Source organism: Hippoglossus hippoglossus, chromosome 12 (genome assembly GCF_009819705.1).
Source record: "Hippoglossus hippoglossus isolate fHipHip1 chromosome 12, fHipHip1.pri, whole genome shotgun sequence".
NCBI lineage: Eukaryota > Metazoa > Chordata > Actinopteri > Pleuronectiformes > Pleuronectidae > Hippoglossus > Hippoglossus hippoglossus.
The window spans coordinates 18406986-18423491 of NC_047162.1; the positions used below are offsets into that span (position 1 = coordinate 18406986).

A 16506-nucleotide genomic window follows, 5' to 3' on the forward strand; every position below is an offset into this window, starting at 1 on the left:
AGCACCGCACGAGTCAGGGGGGGGGGGGGGGGGGGGGGGCGAACCTAACACATCATCACAGGCTGTTATGTCGTAAAAGATTATTTTACCTTATCACCTTTAAACCCCCGGACGCCAGGTTCACCAGGACAACCCTGTGGAAACATGGAAACTGCAATAAAACTGCTCAAACATACAACGTGGAAACAGCATCTTCCAGACAGAAATCATAATTTATCAACTACTTAAAGAAGTAAGAATTTAGGTTGAACAAATTTGACATTTAATTAAGCACAGTTGACCTTATGTTTTAAGTACTGGAGGCAACACTAGGAGATAATTACTGTGCTCCTCGGGAAGTTCCCCTCTTCCTGAGTGGTGTCGTTAAGGCATGGACGTTAAAAAGATGTCTTGTGTTTATGTGTTTGGAGCTTTTAAACAACTCCTTTTATTCTAATTACAACAAAATGAACGAGTATCATAAAAAAAGAAAACAATGTTACATCATCTGATGAGTCCATTATTCTCTAGATCAGGAAACAAGCTGATTAACCACTAATCAGAGGAAAGGGTACGGATGTTATGCTCAAGTCAAAATCCATTTTGCAAAGTTTGTTTGAAGGCTTCTTCGAGTTTAGTGATGGTGACTCTGGTGGAATGCAACACTGAAGAGGATCTAAAGCCCTAAACCACTTTGTTCAGCTGGATTTGGGTATTTAGTCGTGTTGTTGATGGATTCAGGTCCAAATCTTGACATGTTGGTGCAACCCGACATCTGGAGACGTCTGAGCAGAGTGCAGGATTTCGTGGATTGACTGTAGCGATTCAGTAGTTACTGCTAAATGTATAAATCTATAAATATACAGTAGATGAATTAATACAGAAAACATACTGACTAACCCAGATCTGCATTGTAAAGGTATTTTTAGAATTTCCAGGGAAGAGATATTTCATCCAAACCTCGGGGGTGAAGTTAAGCAGAGGGATCGTTCTGCAGTTAAACAGCTTTCACAAGGATTTGAGATGTTTTCTTTTACAATTTGAATAAACCTGCCAGCCAGTGAGAAAGATGTATTTTCGGAGGCCAAGACTTAGAAATATTGTTTTGTAAATAAGAGTCTTTAATCATATCAACACACTTGTTGAGGATCAGGCTGCAGGCTTGTGCAAACTCCAACAAGCAAGTGGAGCAAGAGCTGAGATGTTGTACACGAGGAGAGAGGAGCCAACAGGACGTCTTCCTTCATGTTCCCTGCAGCTGGATCCAATCACTTGTAATCGTGCTGAGTGATCCTGTGCGTTTTTATGGCAGCGTGACTCCAGAGACGGGCCCAGACGGGACCAGATGTGCAGCCTGGTTCTGGTTCCGTCTGCCCTGCGGCTCCTGCCACGACCCACCTCTTACACCAGGTAAAGCTTCTGATTGGGTATCTTTTAAAAATGGTTTTACTAATTAACACCAATCAGACAAGTTGGCAGCGAGAGGTTAATACGGTCAGCTGAGAGACGCTACGACAAACCGCTCAGACTCGTTAACCGTGCGGTTCTCTGAGGGCTCAGATCGAGGCATCAAAGACAGATCCACATGTGTTTGAGCGGCGCAGCCCCCCCCCCCCCCCCCCCCCCCCCCCTGATCAGACTCAGATGGCGGCCGATGCAGAACAGCTCTTGTAAGCTGTAAAGCATAAACAGACGTCACACTTTCTTCATGCGAGGTTTGATCCCACTTCATCTCCGATATAATACATCAAGTCTACAGATGAAGCAGCGGGGGGGACAAGCCTCGGCCTTCGCTGTATCAAGGTCTTAAAAACTGGAAAGAAAAATATATGCAGTAACTAATTTCTAATTTTTACAGCTTAAATCGGTGTAACCTAAAGAGGGCGTCTTCCTCTCTGTCACTTGTAGTTGACAAGTGATCTGACATCTGTGCGAATCAATGCACGTGAGTCACAGATTGGTGTAAAATACAGTTTTACTGTCACTGTTACTTTTCGAAGTATTAATTGCCCTAATTTCAATCAACAGATGCAGTTAAATCAAAGCCGTTGTGTGTTTATGTGAACTGCGCATGTTAAAACCAGGTGACGGAGGATGTCATGGCCACTGGACGAGCATCAGCATCATGTATGGGTGAATTTTGGTTTCCCGGTTAGATGAGACTGATGACTGAACAAGGTTTGTGGACAAAACTGTGTAGGCACTGTGCCCTCAGGAAGACATACGACAATAAGAATACATCTAGCAAGGCCAACTGATTGTGGAGATAAAGTTCTCGCGTGTGAGAGAAGTGCCACTGACGGGTTCGTTCACAGCTGCAGTGGAAACTATGACGTCTGACTGTTGGCAAGGATGGTAAACACGTTTTGGTAAGTACACAAAGCAAATAGCGCTGCAGACAAGAACTCAACAGAGCAAAGTATGTCTGCCTTTTTGTTGTTGATGTTGCAAATGATCCGATCTTTGACTCAACGAGTTGAACCTCAAGTCCTTTGGATTCAAAGAGCAGCATATAGAGCAAATAGAGCATCACAAGACAACTCACCTCTGCCCCCGGTGGACCCATTCGGCCGACACCCCCTCTCTGCAGCCGGTACATTTTTCCATCCGAGCTCCGCACCAGGTCGCCGTCTATGGACACAATGGTCACAGTGCCGGGGTTCTCCCTGTCTTCATGTTTGACATCGGAGTGCGTGGTGCTCTGTGTGGTGATGGATCCCGTCTTTTCATCGACGCCCTTTGCAGATGGGTCAGAGGAGATCACCTGAGCTGTAGGTGAGACAGTCCTGCCCTGATCATCTGTGGATGTCTTTGGATATGAAGGCTTCTTGGGCGTGTTTCCGGGGCCCAGGTCGATGATGTCATCGGAGGGTTTCCCGGGGAACAGCGAAGAAGTCCTCCCGCTTGTATCTTTCTTCTTCTCTGTAGTGATGTTCTCCTCTAAATGTTTAGAAGATATTTCAGGCTTCCCCTTCTGGTTTCCTCCGTTCCCGGAGGGCTTCCACAGGGGGTTGGCATATTCACCATTTTGGAAGATGGGATCCAACAGGTCGGTGTCCTCGTCCACCACGAAGACGTCCCCGCGAACTATCGAACCTTTTCGATCGGGTCCTGAAAGCATCGTCCCATCTCCTCGAGAAGCGGCTCGGCGCAGGAACGCATTCTGTTGAGACAGAAAACAGGAGTTGGAGCTGATTCAAGGATATAATCTTTGAGACGTTAGCGCAGAGTGTTTCTGGTTTGTGTCATGTTGTGATGTTGTGATGTCAACAGCTGGATGAATCATGAGGATCTGTGTTGTTGTTTGAGCAACAATAAAGATTAAAGATCTAATTATATCAGATTGTAATTTCAAAACCACAACAGGGACATTGTATAATGGATGAAAAGGACTGGATTGACAGAATCCACTTTGTGCCATTTTTTTCAGATATTTCCAGAAATCTGTCTGTATGTGACTCGCATTTCTCTACAACCGGTCATCATATAGGTTTCACACTTGGCATGTGCGTTGTTAAGGGCCTAAAGAAGTGCAGAGTCGAATTTGGTGCAATTCTGTCATGCGATATACGTTTAAAGTTGATCAAATTTGAATAAACAGGCAACCAGCGTTCTGTAGCAGCGGCGGCTGGGACTCATCAACGAAAGTGATGTTGTCATTCACGACAAAGGCAAACACAACAGATTCTCCAGTTCAGGGTCTTGTGGACTGAGTCCAGCTTCACTTCGAACTTTGAATAAACACGTGAACATCTCTTTGTGCAGCAGCCGTGGCTTCAGGGTCTGTGGACTGATGAGTCCCGCAGCCACGGCTCAATCACTGCAGGTCACTTTCACATTTTCAGAAACCACAGGCCAAACAAACAGCCCGATCCAAACAGGAAGGTTTAGAACGAGCACTGCAAAAATCAGAAGAGGAAAAAGGAAGAAAGAATCTTAGATCCACAGTGAATAAAGAAATTACCCACTCACACACTACCATCCAAAAACAACAACATTTATTGTTCTATTAAAACACTTTACACATAAATGCCCGAACTTGTCTCCTGCAGCAGCCTCAAACCCTATGGGGAAAAAAACACACTGCTGCAGATCTTCTTCCTTCTTCTTGAAAAGTATCATCGACTGCTCACTGACATCTGGCCTCATTTCATCTGCCGTCAAGTCGATTAGTCTCTCAGCTCTTCGAGACAGTTACCCCTGATCCGTCTGTCATCGGAAAACACTGCACCACAACTGACTTTGTCTCATTTGTTTCCAAAACACTTCGATGTTCTGTCTCTAATTAACATTTCAGTGGTTTGTATTGAGCTTCTTATTGCAACAAAAACGAGTGAGAACTTCTATTACGTCCACGCTCGAGGGGGGGGGGGGGCGATGTTTTGCTGTAGACAACGTCAATAAAGTTCCCTTCAATGAAATGTTTTACTAATAATATCTGAAATTGAGGTCCTCTGTCTTCTTTCCTCATCTGACAATTTAACGTCAACAACCAGTGATAATGCTGAGTGCTCAGTCGTCACCACTTCACATTGACTGTGTGTAAAGATGGACAACTTGACCTCCTCCCTGTTAGCAGACGGGACATGGACGAAACTAAAAAGTCAAAGTACAGGGAACTAAAAACATTGACTTGATACCTCGGCTTCAGTCGGTGTCCCTCGATATTTCCGCACAGTGGGAGGAAGTGGAGATGCGTCGTCCATTTTTATATACGACCACGAATAGGTCTTACATCACAGTTCACATTCCTGCAGCGTTTCTTCTACCAGACATTCCATCCTCACATTGCATGCACAGCCGTCAAGGGCAAGTTGGGGTTCAATGTCTTGTCAAAACATGTGGACAAAATTGGACATGCACCCTGGAGGAGCTGGGAATTGACCCATCGACCCACTCAACCTTCTCAACCATCTGTGACTGAATCTGCCTTTCTGATAAAGTGCTCGAAAGAGACTCTTCTTCATCGTGGACCCATCTTTGTTTTAGTTTACTTCAATGTCTCGTCCAAATTGGACCAGAGACAAGTGGACAGCTTCAGTCAAAGTTTGTCATGGCAATAAAACTGACTAATGGTAAAACTATTTTATAATTGTCCTCGCTGTAAAACAACATCAGCTGATAAAATGTGAATTTATTATTATTGACACCCATGAGGTTTCAGGCACTAAACAATCTTTCCAAACACAGAGCAGTTAAAAGTTTTGTGGTTTCCAGGGGTGACAGGAAAATTAACAACGAAATTAACAACACGCAAAAAAACACTGCGACCCCAGCATTTCTTTCCCTGATCGTCATATTGCGTTACAGCCCCGCCCCCCCTCAAACACTTGAACATCTACCTCTGTGAGGACACTCGATGATTTAATGCATAACCCTGAATCACCACAGTGGAAAGTCAACCCTCAACCTGATTCTAACGTGAACCTCAAGAACAAGTCTCAACCGTCTAACTGCTCTTTGAAGAAAAATGTCCTCACGCTCCTGACTCCGTAAGGTCTATAACTCAAACTGGTCCTCACAAGGATAGAGGCGCACACACACACACACACACACACACACACACACACACACACACACACACACACACACACACGCACACACAGCGGAGCACATCAGATGTTGGACCTCAGGGAACGGTGGCGCAGAGAGAGGCCTTTCAGGGGAAGGGACCAAAGGGCTGTAAATTTTGTTTGATGACCCTAATGGGCTGAAATGGAAAGCAGTAAAGTGCTGAGAGGCATATGGAGAGCAGGAGGACAGGGGGAGGACAGGGGGAGGACAGGGGGGGGACAGGGGGAGGAGAGGGAAGCAAATTCTGCTTTTTTCCTTTTGACAAAAATGACATATTTCTTTCTCCGCTGAAGCTCCACATGTAGGTCGGCTCCAGGGACGACCTCGATCGTCAGTGTGTCAGTCGGTCAAACACTTTGGTTAAAGCGACACTATCCAAATGGTTTACCTTTAAACAGCAGCTTCATTAAACCAGGTCTGATGGTTCAGTGACTGTGAATAAGGAGATGGTCTTCTCACCCTGAAGGTCGGTTCTAGCTCTATGTAACTTTGGAACGGGTTCGATCTCCTGTAAGAAGAGTGGAACTGACTGATATTCCTCTTTTACACATCACAAACTCATCGGAAAGTCGAGCCCAGGAAAGTTAAATACTGTCGCTTTAAAGGTTCAGCGTGTAGAATTTAGTGACATCTAGTGGTGAAGTTGCATGTTGCAGCTGAACACCCCTCACCTCACCCTCCCCTTCCAAACGTGACAGAGAACCTGTGGTAGCTTCAGTTGTCATAAAAACCAAAGTCGAGATAAACACTGTTGATGGTTTATGAACCCACTTTGTATGATTCTGTCTCGTGCAGCTGTTCGGGACGAATTCAGACTCACGTTGGCCCCAGAACAGCCTGAATTCTCGGAGGCACAGATTCACGGGTCCTGCAGGACTAAACAAACGTCGCCCTTGGACAAGCGCAGAGATCTGGAGTCAGTGAAGTGTATCAAATATAAAGAGTGAAATGATGTCATTCACATTTCATGCATTAGTATCACAGAGGGGATCTCAGGTTTCCTGTTTGGTTACAGGCATTTGTTGAAGCGAAGCTCAATTGAGCATGGTCTGATTGTATTATCAGAGAGCCTGACATGCCCAAACACAGCCCAGGAATAATCAGCTGAACCTGGCTTTCTTACATCGAATGTGAAATTCTAGAATAGCAGAGTCTTAAATACTGTATTTACAGCGAAACCCGGCCCCTGGTCGGCGGCTGGCTGGGTTGTAATGAGGGCTGGTGCAGGAATGAGATAGGCAAGAGACCAAAGAAGGAGCCCCAGCTGAAAACAAAGGGCCTTTCTCTTTCTGCCACAGTCATGCAGCCGGCCTGGTTGATAAGCTGACACTGGATCTGCTCTGGTCAACACCGTGCCCCCGGTTTATCTCCCCTCCAGTCTGTGAGATATCCCCCCCGAGCGCCAGCACAGGCCACACTCAGCTGCAGCAGCATGACACGTCAGTCAGGAGCAGGAACACAGACTCCATACTGTACCTCATGATAAGATATCAAAGCAAAGGTTGGTGTCTCAGAATTCTGTTTTGTCAGGGACTGAAATGGACGAGTTAAGCTACAGCAATACTGTTTGTCCAAATTCTGTGGTTTACATTATTATTTAACGTAGGAACAAACAAGGGCAGGACGAGCCCCCACCCTCGGCACAGTGTGTCCCTGTAAAGTTAAATTTATGTCTGTGTGGTAAACAATATTCTATGTAATTCCTTTTATCTGTGAATCTCATGAAAATAAGAAAAACCAAATGGTCATTGTTTTCCAAAAAACTACTAAAAGCCACATCAGTGAGAACTTTACGTAGAAACACATGCGTCGCTGTAAATATTCACTAGATCATCAAATATGTCTAAATCCACCTCAGAAAATAGGTCCCAACAGATTTAAGTATTTACTCCTGTTTTTGTAATGTTTGCTAAAAACCAACAGTGGTCAGCGGTTGTAGGAATTACGACATTTAACCGTTCAATATACCAACAAGTGGAAAAACCCTCCGTTTGTTCTCAAAACAGTCAAAGTTCTTTGTGGCGTTTATTCTACTTTTTAATATCTTGTGGCCAAGATTCTTCTCCGTGTCAACATGACACCGCCGACGTCTTTTCTGCGACGTCCCGTTCCACGATGTCAGGGTTCAGATCAGTGTCAGGGGCCAATGTCTTCGCCTCGGTGACGCTACAACCGAGGGCTCAAGAGATCATCAGGTTTAAAGTACAACAGCCCCAAAGACAATTTACAGAGCAGGTGCTGCCGAGCGTAAATCTGAGTCGTTAACTCGTCAAACAGAACGAATAATCTCCTTAAGCCTTTGTATCGTGGAGCCGGGACAATGCTGCACTCACCGTCTTTCTAAAGGCTCAGTGGCAGCAGGCTCAAGCAAGCAGGGACACTGTGTCTATTCAAAGTGTGTGTGTGTGTGTGTGTGTGTCTGTGTGTGTGTGTGTGTGTGTGTGTGTGTCCCGCCCCCATCTATAGGTGAAGGTATGACAGTCAGGATATCAAGTGGATCACTCCCTCAGTGTTCATGTCTGCAGGCTGATGAACAGACAGGACCGTTTTACAGGATCCCTTAATGTTCCTGTCAGACGATAACGTGGGATTTTCTGTTCTGACTTGAATTCAAGGTTTTTTTGTCCTCGAGCCATAAAAAATCCAACATATAATGTAAAAATAAAACTGTTTCTTTATTGTCATGATAACTTACTTCTGCATGTATTTGGTCCAAGGTCGTTTCCCCCCTCTCTCATTCCAACAATGATTCCCCCCCACACACACACAAAGCGAGGTCCCTTAACAACCTAGAACCAAAGCGAGGTCCTTAAAGAAAAGAGTTTTTCCAGTTTGTGTCTGACCTGCACAGCGGCCCTGACCTCTACCTCATCCATCAGTTATGGGATGAAGACCAACAGGGATTCTTATCGTTCGGCATCAGTGTTGGATCCCACTGCTTCAGTTGTTGTACAAATAACAAGTACAAATACCACACAGTGCCAACCAGTGCAGGTTCATATAAGGTCATCGTGACTTTTACCTTTGACAACTGAAATCTAATCAGTTCATCTTTGAGTCCAAGAGACAACTAAATAAAAGTTAAAGCCATTCCCTCGAGGTGGTCTTGAGCTATCCGATTGGAGAGGCCAAAAAAATGTTTTGTGAGGCCACTGACCTTGACCTTTCACCACCAAAATTTAAACAGGTCATTCTTGAGGCCTTAATTAATGTTTGCAGCAAATTTGAAGAAATTCCCTCGATGTGTTCTTGAGATATCGCGTTCACAACAATGGTAAGTACGTATAAGTCATATAAACTGTTTTCGTTTATGTTCCTAACAGATCAGCTGCTGAAAAGACTGAATAGTTAAATTCTGGAGGGACATGGGACAATGTTTCAAGGTTAAACAACACATTTGATGGCTTCTCAGTCTTTCTGCTGAGTAAAGTTCAACATGAGCATTAAATAGGACTGAAAACAGACTTTATCCCCCAGAGTCTGAAGTTCTGCGAGTGACAGTTCATCTAACGTGTGATCATCATTACCTCTGCCACTTCAATTCCATTATATCTAATTGCATTGAATACATTAGCTGATAGTCTTTCAGTGTCTCAGTGTGTTTTTCCAACCCTGGAGTCAGTCACCGGTCCAACCTGCCGGGACTTGAAACGTTCGAATCCATCACACACTGTCACATTGTCTTTCGTTATTCTCACAGTTACAGTATCGCTGCACGTTACGGCAACTGAGGGTGTTTTGAAAAGTGTGAGGACGATGTTTGGGTACATTTGTTAAACACTTAACACTTAAAATCTACGAGCATCGTGCCACGACGCTAAGAGAACACGAGGATGGTGCCTGAACGTCTCCGCAGCCGTCAACACGTTCTGTATTTGTGGGAAAACACAGTAAATTAGGGCAGATGTTGACAGGGGCACACCTGGACTAGATCCATGTTTATTACGAACTACTGTGTCCAATCAGCACAAGTCTCCTCTGTTATGAGCCATGATAAATGTGTGAAGGTCTCGCTGCCTGTCACACGCGCTGGAGGCCAGAGCACTATCATTAACACACTCACACACACACACACACACACACACACACACAATGAACACTTGCTCCTACAAAGGGATAATCAAATGGCAAGGTCCGTAAATCTAGCCAAGACACAGGTATGCAGACGTTCTCAGACCGGCTGGGTCTTGCAAGCACCAGTAGGCAAATTGGCCTGGAAAATGCACGATGGCAAAAGTCTGATGGTTTGAGAAAGAAGAAGGTGGCGGAGCTCGATCCCACTGTGATAACAATCGAAAGAGCGTCATCGTTAAATTAGAAATCTGAAACTAACACAAAGAAAACAGCAACAGTAGCCTGCTGCAGAGTGTTTAAACAAACAGGGAGTGGGGTCATAGTGCTCAGTGTGTGTGTGTGTGTGTCTGTGTGTGTGTTTTCACCCTTTGAATTCCAACAAAGCCTGCACTGTCTGAGGAGATGCAGACAAAGTAAGACAATCACGACAATGCATGTGTGTGCATTTAAATGTGTGTGTTTCATGTGCACGTGAGCGACTGTGTGACCCTCTGTTGTGGCTCAGTGTTGTTCTGAGGCTGAGGAGGTTGAGTGCGGTATTAACACTCACGGTCGGGGATTGTATTCCCAGCAGGACCACCCATGATAGAAATGGTCGGGATCAAAGCGTCCACCGAATCGCCAGTGGTGGTCCTGGGATGTATAATAAGATCATGGACCATGTAGGAGGGGGTGAGCGCTTTACATTTCTCAAACTGCAGCTAACGTCCACTCGAAGCTGCCTATGCAGGCGTGTTATTTTGACACTAGCTCACCACAGAACCCACAAAGTCAACTGTCAAACCACCACAGAGGGCTGCAGCTGTCTGATGTGGTCGTTGGTCGTCCACCGTCATCCGTACAAATTCAGGACAAAGACGTAAGAGCAGAGAGAGTGAAAGAATAAGTTCACTCAAGATATCAGCCTTGGGGAAATGGGAAAACCATTGAAAAATGATTAAAGAAAAACGTTCCTGGGTGTTTTACCCTGACCTTTACAGAATCCTTCCCTTGAGTTTTGCATAATCCTGCAAACTAACAAACAAACAAAGGCCAGTGAAAACACAACCTCCTTTGCGGACGTAATAACGTCAATTAGCCGAGTGCAGATGCATCGTTACTCTCTGCACGACGCCAGACTGCTGCATACTGGAAACGACTGCTAGCAATTAAACATGCAGCTAGACATTATTATAACAATACACAATAATCAGTTATTTCCAACAGAGTGGATGCTGGTCTTGGATCAATGAGGGGGGGCTGGGTTCTATCAAACATTTTGAAGCGATATTGAAACATCCGCCTCGGTTCTGGCACTAAAAGCACGATTCCTGTTGGGTTTGACTCGAGCTCGGGCTAATTTTCTTTTGGGCTCGGTGGAGTCAGGGCAGAAAGTAACAGCCTGAGATGAACTCTCATCTACAAGACGTCTTATCTCAAGCTCTGTGGGGAGATTCAAACTCATCTGATTCGTGACAGGAACAGAACACATTTGAATGACTGTTCATAAGAAAGAAAGAAACAAGCAAAATAATATCACATCCATCTAAAGGATAAAAACCAACTGACTGACCTGACAGCAGGTGGAACCATGCACTTACAGTAAAATCAACAAAAGCACCTTCACGTTGTGTCCAATGATCACACACACACACACACACAAACACACAAACACACACACACAGTCACTGCAAAACAATCAGAAGAAAAGGGAAAATCAGTGCGTGTGCATGTACCTTCACATTCCGTCGCCTTTGACCTTTCACGTGCACTAAATCCGACAGGAGGAATCCCAGGAGCAGGTACAGTCCAACATGGCAGAGCATGACTGCAGGAGACACTGTGGGTCTGACCGCACTTCAGCTCTGTTCACATTGTGCCCACAGGCAGGACCTCTGCACAAGGCAGGAGGCAGATCCAGCTCCCTGCAGACACACCCACACACCTACCGGGTGCACACCGCTCCACTTTCACCAGCCATACGTTGAACAAACAATCCATCTAATCTGGTAGGAGGTGTCGCCGGGGGTCCACTGGCCCTCGGGCAGGCCTCCGTGAACCAACAGAGACACTTTAAACTGACAGAGACAGATGTAAAGTCGTCTGGGACAATTTAAAGACTCAAAACAACCAAAGTCTTTACAATAACAAATACATTCTATCAGCCACAAACAGTCGGAGCATGCATTAGATGTTCTGAACACAGTAAATCCTTAAATGAGGGTTAACTGGCTCAAAATCCGCTGGAGTGAATTCCTGCTCTTTCCAACCGAGGGAAGTGGAACAAAGGGAAACAGCGACAGCGATGATGTGAGGGAATCCCCACTGCTTTCACACACACACACACACACACACACACACACACACACACACACACACACACACACACACACACACACACACACACAGACACACACACATGGGTTATAGCCGGAGTGAGCCTGCACACCAGAAGGAAAAAAGTAAATCTCTGTTGGGGGAATTACAGGAGAGGAAAACCGCAATGCCCAAACTCAGCGAAACAACCGCAGTTAGGAGCATTTGAGGGGAAATGTTCACCACAGATTCTCTGAGGCTGACATGATTTACACCAGCGATTGACACAGGAGGAGACCCCCCCCCCCCGGCCCCCCGCACCCCCTGCATGAAAGTCAAGATCGGTGCACAAGTTCCCTGCCGCAGGAAATGTTATGTCACGTCTTTTGGGAACAAAGGAGAGGTGGTCGAGCATAAACAGCAATATAAATAAACGAGGGGCGAGGAAGGTTGAGTCGGGGTGAACGGAACCTCAGGGGGGGGGCTCTAAAAACTGATGTGCAGATGTGCGGAGGAAAATCAATATACCCCTTTGTGAAATTATAAACTTCTCCCCGACAACTAATGTTTTCCAGAGATATGTGTCTGCTGTCTGGCGCTGAAAATGTGATCAACTTTAAAGGGGAATTCTGGTATTTTTCAACTTGGCGCCTGTTTTTAAATGTGGGTGTCGGCGGCAGGGACACACCCACATTGTAATGTATTGGGGCAACTGTGACAGTCCATGAAATGTCCACTCAAAGTGTAAATCCTTATTCTGGGTCTTTGCAAAGAGCGAACATTACACATGTCTTGCTCTGTGTGAAGTCTCACTCCCGAGTCTCATGAGATTTGGATTGTTGCACGAAGACTGAGTTGGAGATTGGATTCTACCTAGAGAAACTATTATGGCTGCATCTTTTCCTGATTAGAATAATCTCGATGAAGGATTGGACCTTGCTGGCCGTCCTGACTTGTTTGAGTCGGAGTATGTGGACAAAGAGCTCCTACAAACAGGAACAAATGAAAGACAATAAGAATCGGAGGGACAAGTTGCTGCTGGACGGTTGTGAAGCTTGTGGTGGACATTTCTGTCCCAGTTGCCCCATAAGATTACACTGTAGCCACTGCCACCTTGAAAGGGAAGACAAGTACTGTTCATTTGCACATGCACAGTTATAAACATAGAATGCAGGTTGAAAAATACCAGGTTTCCCCTTTAAAAATTGTGTCTGCAGTGGAAGGACGTTGGTCCTCGAGGAGCTGGTCAGAGGACAGTGACTGCATGTTGCTGATCCGGCACTTTCCATCAGTTACCACATCTGATTTATTTCCAGAGCATAGCTAACCCAAACTGAATTATGTTGTGGAGAGACCAATCATCAGAGCAGGCTGGGACTCAGATTAAGAATTGACTGCTTTGTTACCTTCATCCATTTTTCCGAATCATTAATCTTCTGTCCAAGCTTCCCCTCCTTCAACAACCTGCTTCCTCTTACTCCATGATTTAAGGAACCTCCTCGGCTCGTCTGTAATTACTTTATTTTATATTGGAAGCAGTTTATCCACTATGATGAGAAGTTTTGGCTCATCTTTAATAGCGCACATGAAAGCGAAGCTCGACAGTGAGCAGAACCTTCCTGATGATTATAGAAGCCATTCATTCATTTCTTTTACTTTTTTTGGGGGGGGGGGAGAGACATGTTTCCTCGACCTTATGTTTTAATTTAGCAAAATGGTTCCTTCAACCCGTTGTCTCCCCTTCACTCGGCCTTTGATGCATTATGCAACTCGGGAAAAAAAAAACCCAGAAAAAGAAACTCTGCAGAAGTCACCAGGGGATTTTAGGAGATTATCTCATTTTAATATTAATCTTTTCCTCATTACGCCGTCTTGAGGAACAAGAGCTCCGTATCCCACTGTCTCCTCTCTGCTGCTGCTCTGACATGTTGAAGTGTGTCATCCTGCTGCAATGCCAAGACTTTGGCTGAGCAGCTCCCAGCGTGATCAGACCGCTGAGTGTTTCTTCATTTATTGTGTCAACCTTTCAAAAATAGCTCGGTTTCGCTTCGCAGAGCTTCAACACAAAGGCTGAAAGAAAATTACTATAATGTCAGACTAATCTTTATTTCTCTGAATAGATATTTCATGCCATATGTACTTTATATACGTATATAAGGATGCCGATAAATAAGAGGCTCATTATGAAATTGGAACTTGCCTGAGGGCCAAAACTGTCAATGTTTATTAAAATATCATCACGACTGCTAAAATGATTTACTTTTCTATGTGTCAAAAACATAACGTCCACGAATCACAGAGCTCTTTCGACAAGGGCTGTCGCTTTTTCCAAAAATCAAGTTTGAACGCAATCTGTTTGAATGTATTTGACAACTTTGTCTGCTCGCGTCCTTAATTTTCGTAGAACAAAACATTACTAGCTTACTTTACGAACGCAATAGGTCAAGGTGATAGTCAGCGCCCTCTGCTGGATCAGGTATATGTTTAATGCAACAGTGAGAGCGCCTGATGGTTTATGAAAGAGAAATTGTAGTAATCATAGTTTTCTGCTCTCGGCACAAGTAGCTAGTTTCGTGCTAGCATGCCCGTGCTAGCTGTTCATACAATGCAATGGGGAGTAAAATGGGAATAAAGTTCATAAACCCCACCTCCTCCATATTAGCAACTAGGACATGGACCAAACTAAAAGAAAAGTTACCAGCGCAAGATGGCAGCGCCCATATCCAAGATATTTTGGCTTCATATTTGTACAGTGGAAGAAAGTAATCCATCTTTATTTATGTATTTTTTTAAGTCTTTGGGCAGGATCTGTAATTAAATGAACATGATTCGTAGCTTCTTCCGAAAGCAAAGCGCAGTAATACCGATGTTTGGCAAAGTCGGAATGAGCAGTTTCTCTGTTGAAGCCTGCACCGTGCCCCCTAACCCTTCATCTTCGAGCCAGACCTGGCAGAACGTCCTTTTTTGCATGTTGACAGAATATTCTCTAACATCACGACATCACGTGGACCACTTATCTGCCGCCGGGCCTTACTCACTCTTTCCAGGCTGCAGCAGATATTTAGAGGAATCCTGGGTCTGTAATTTGAGCAGGTCTGTCAGCACGTCTACCTGTTGAGCAGCCTCGCTCTCCGGGGGGGGGGGGGGGGGGGACCACAGCAGAATCAGCAGTATCGAGATCAAATAAAGAAATGATGGTGTTTGCTGGCATGAGAACACGTTTGTGGCTCAGGGTGTAATCGCTCCGACAGTTAAAGGGATGAAATCAGCTCTTCATCCACACACCAGAGAAACAGTTTCCACCGGTTCGAGCTCTGCTGACGGGCCGATGACACGATACCCAGAGTTCCCTGATGACATCCGTAATGATATCTGTGTACGAGCAGCTCATCCCACAGTCTGAGGAGGAGGTGAACGTTGGGTAACCTGCACGTGTGACCCTCTAGGTGACCCAGCTGGACGACTCTGACCTGGACCTGACCTCTGACCTCAGCTCTGACCAGCTGCTGCCTCGGGCCAAGTGAGCAACGTGGTCAGAAAGTCAGAGAAAACAAGTCGGAGAAAAACATGGACCAAAACATGTTGAAACAAATGAGGCTTAGCTGATGTGTAAGCAGATAACGGTTGATGCGTGTTTGAAGTAGAGATCAGCAGCGCTCGGTTAAAGGCAAAACTTAGTCGTCAATACAAAATGTCACAAGATCCAATGTGTAATTTATTGATAATCTATATTTTAACAGAGAGTTAAGTGCTTTAAAATGACTTAAAAACGATTTACTCTGTCAGGCTCTCGCCCCGAGTTTCTGTAGATCTGTGGACCTTTTAGTGAGCATGTGTTTTAATGAACCAAAAGTCTAAAGCAGCAAATCTTCACCTCATGAGGAAAAGTTGTTAAATCTCTAACATAAGTTCATTAATTTATAAACGACAGTAATTCTAACAAACACGGGACAAGTCCATCATGAGGGTTCAAAGCCATCAACGTGCTCTCAAGTTCAGAGCTCTGGCTTTGTAATTACATGTTGAGCCGAGGTGCCTGACCTCCAGGAGTGTTTAACATCTGAGTGCATATCGGAGGAGCTGTACACGAACTGGCTGAGTGCCCGTCTCCAAACAGAGCACCTGTCAGGGGACCCGTGGCCCCTGACAGGACATGCATCAAAGTCAGGAAACCCCAACAGTGTGGCCCCGCAGTTAGAAATGTTCTGCTTCAAAGACGACAGCAGCGGAGCAGAGGTGCATGTTGTTAATGAAGTGGTCTGTGGGACTTTAATGAGAAACAGGCTGCGTCCAAAAATCACTCCCTAATTCATTCATCCATGTTTAGTCTATAAAGTGTCAGAAAACGTCCGAGGGGACAAACGGCTGCTTAATTAAGTTTAGCATAAAGACTGAAAACAGAGACGAGACAGATTTAGACACAAGAAACGAGCAGGCAACAGAAAATCTGACACAGACAAACGAAGACAGATGATGAGGAAGAGTCGCAGCTGAGGATGATTTCATTTAACTACTAAGCAAATATTCTGCTCAACACAAAACAGCAGGAGACGTCTCTGTCGTCCACCTCATCACAAAGGCATC

The 16506-nt window shown here is 45.0% G+C and overlaps 1 protein-coding gene across 4 annotated transcripts in view; it reads right to left on the bottom strand.

The window, feature by feature from the left end:
* The window catches only part of si:ch211-196i2.1 (collagen alpha-1(I) chain), a 71465-nt gene that overhangs the window by 24190 nt on the left and 30769 nt on the right, over nucleotides 1–16506 (bottom strand). The window contains exons 1-3 of one of the 4 annotated variants that reach the window (XM_034603248.1): nucleotides 14961–15021; nucleotides 2525–3142; nucleotides 90–134 (exon numbers count right to left, since the gene is read on the bottom strand). In XM_034603248.1, the coding sequence (XP_034459139.1) occupies nucleotides 90–134; nucleotides 2525–3100 (621 nt within the window). In that variant the 5' untranslated portion in view covers nucleotides 3101–3142; nucleotides 14961–15021. Of the gene's footprint in view, nucleotides 1–89; nucleotides 135–2524; nucleotides 3143–11342; nucleotides 11475–14960; nucleotides 15022–16506 lie in introns of those variants that run through there. The other 3 variants (XM_034603247.1, XM_034603246.1, XM_034603249.1) reach the window with 3 other exon arrangements.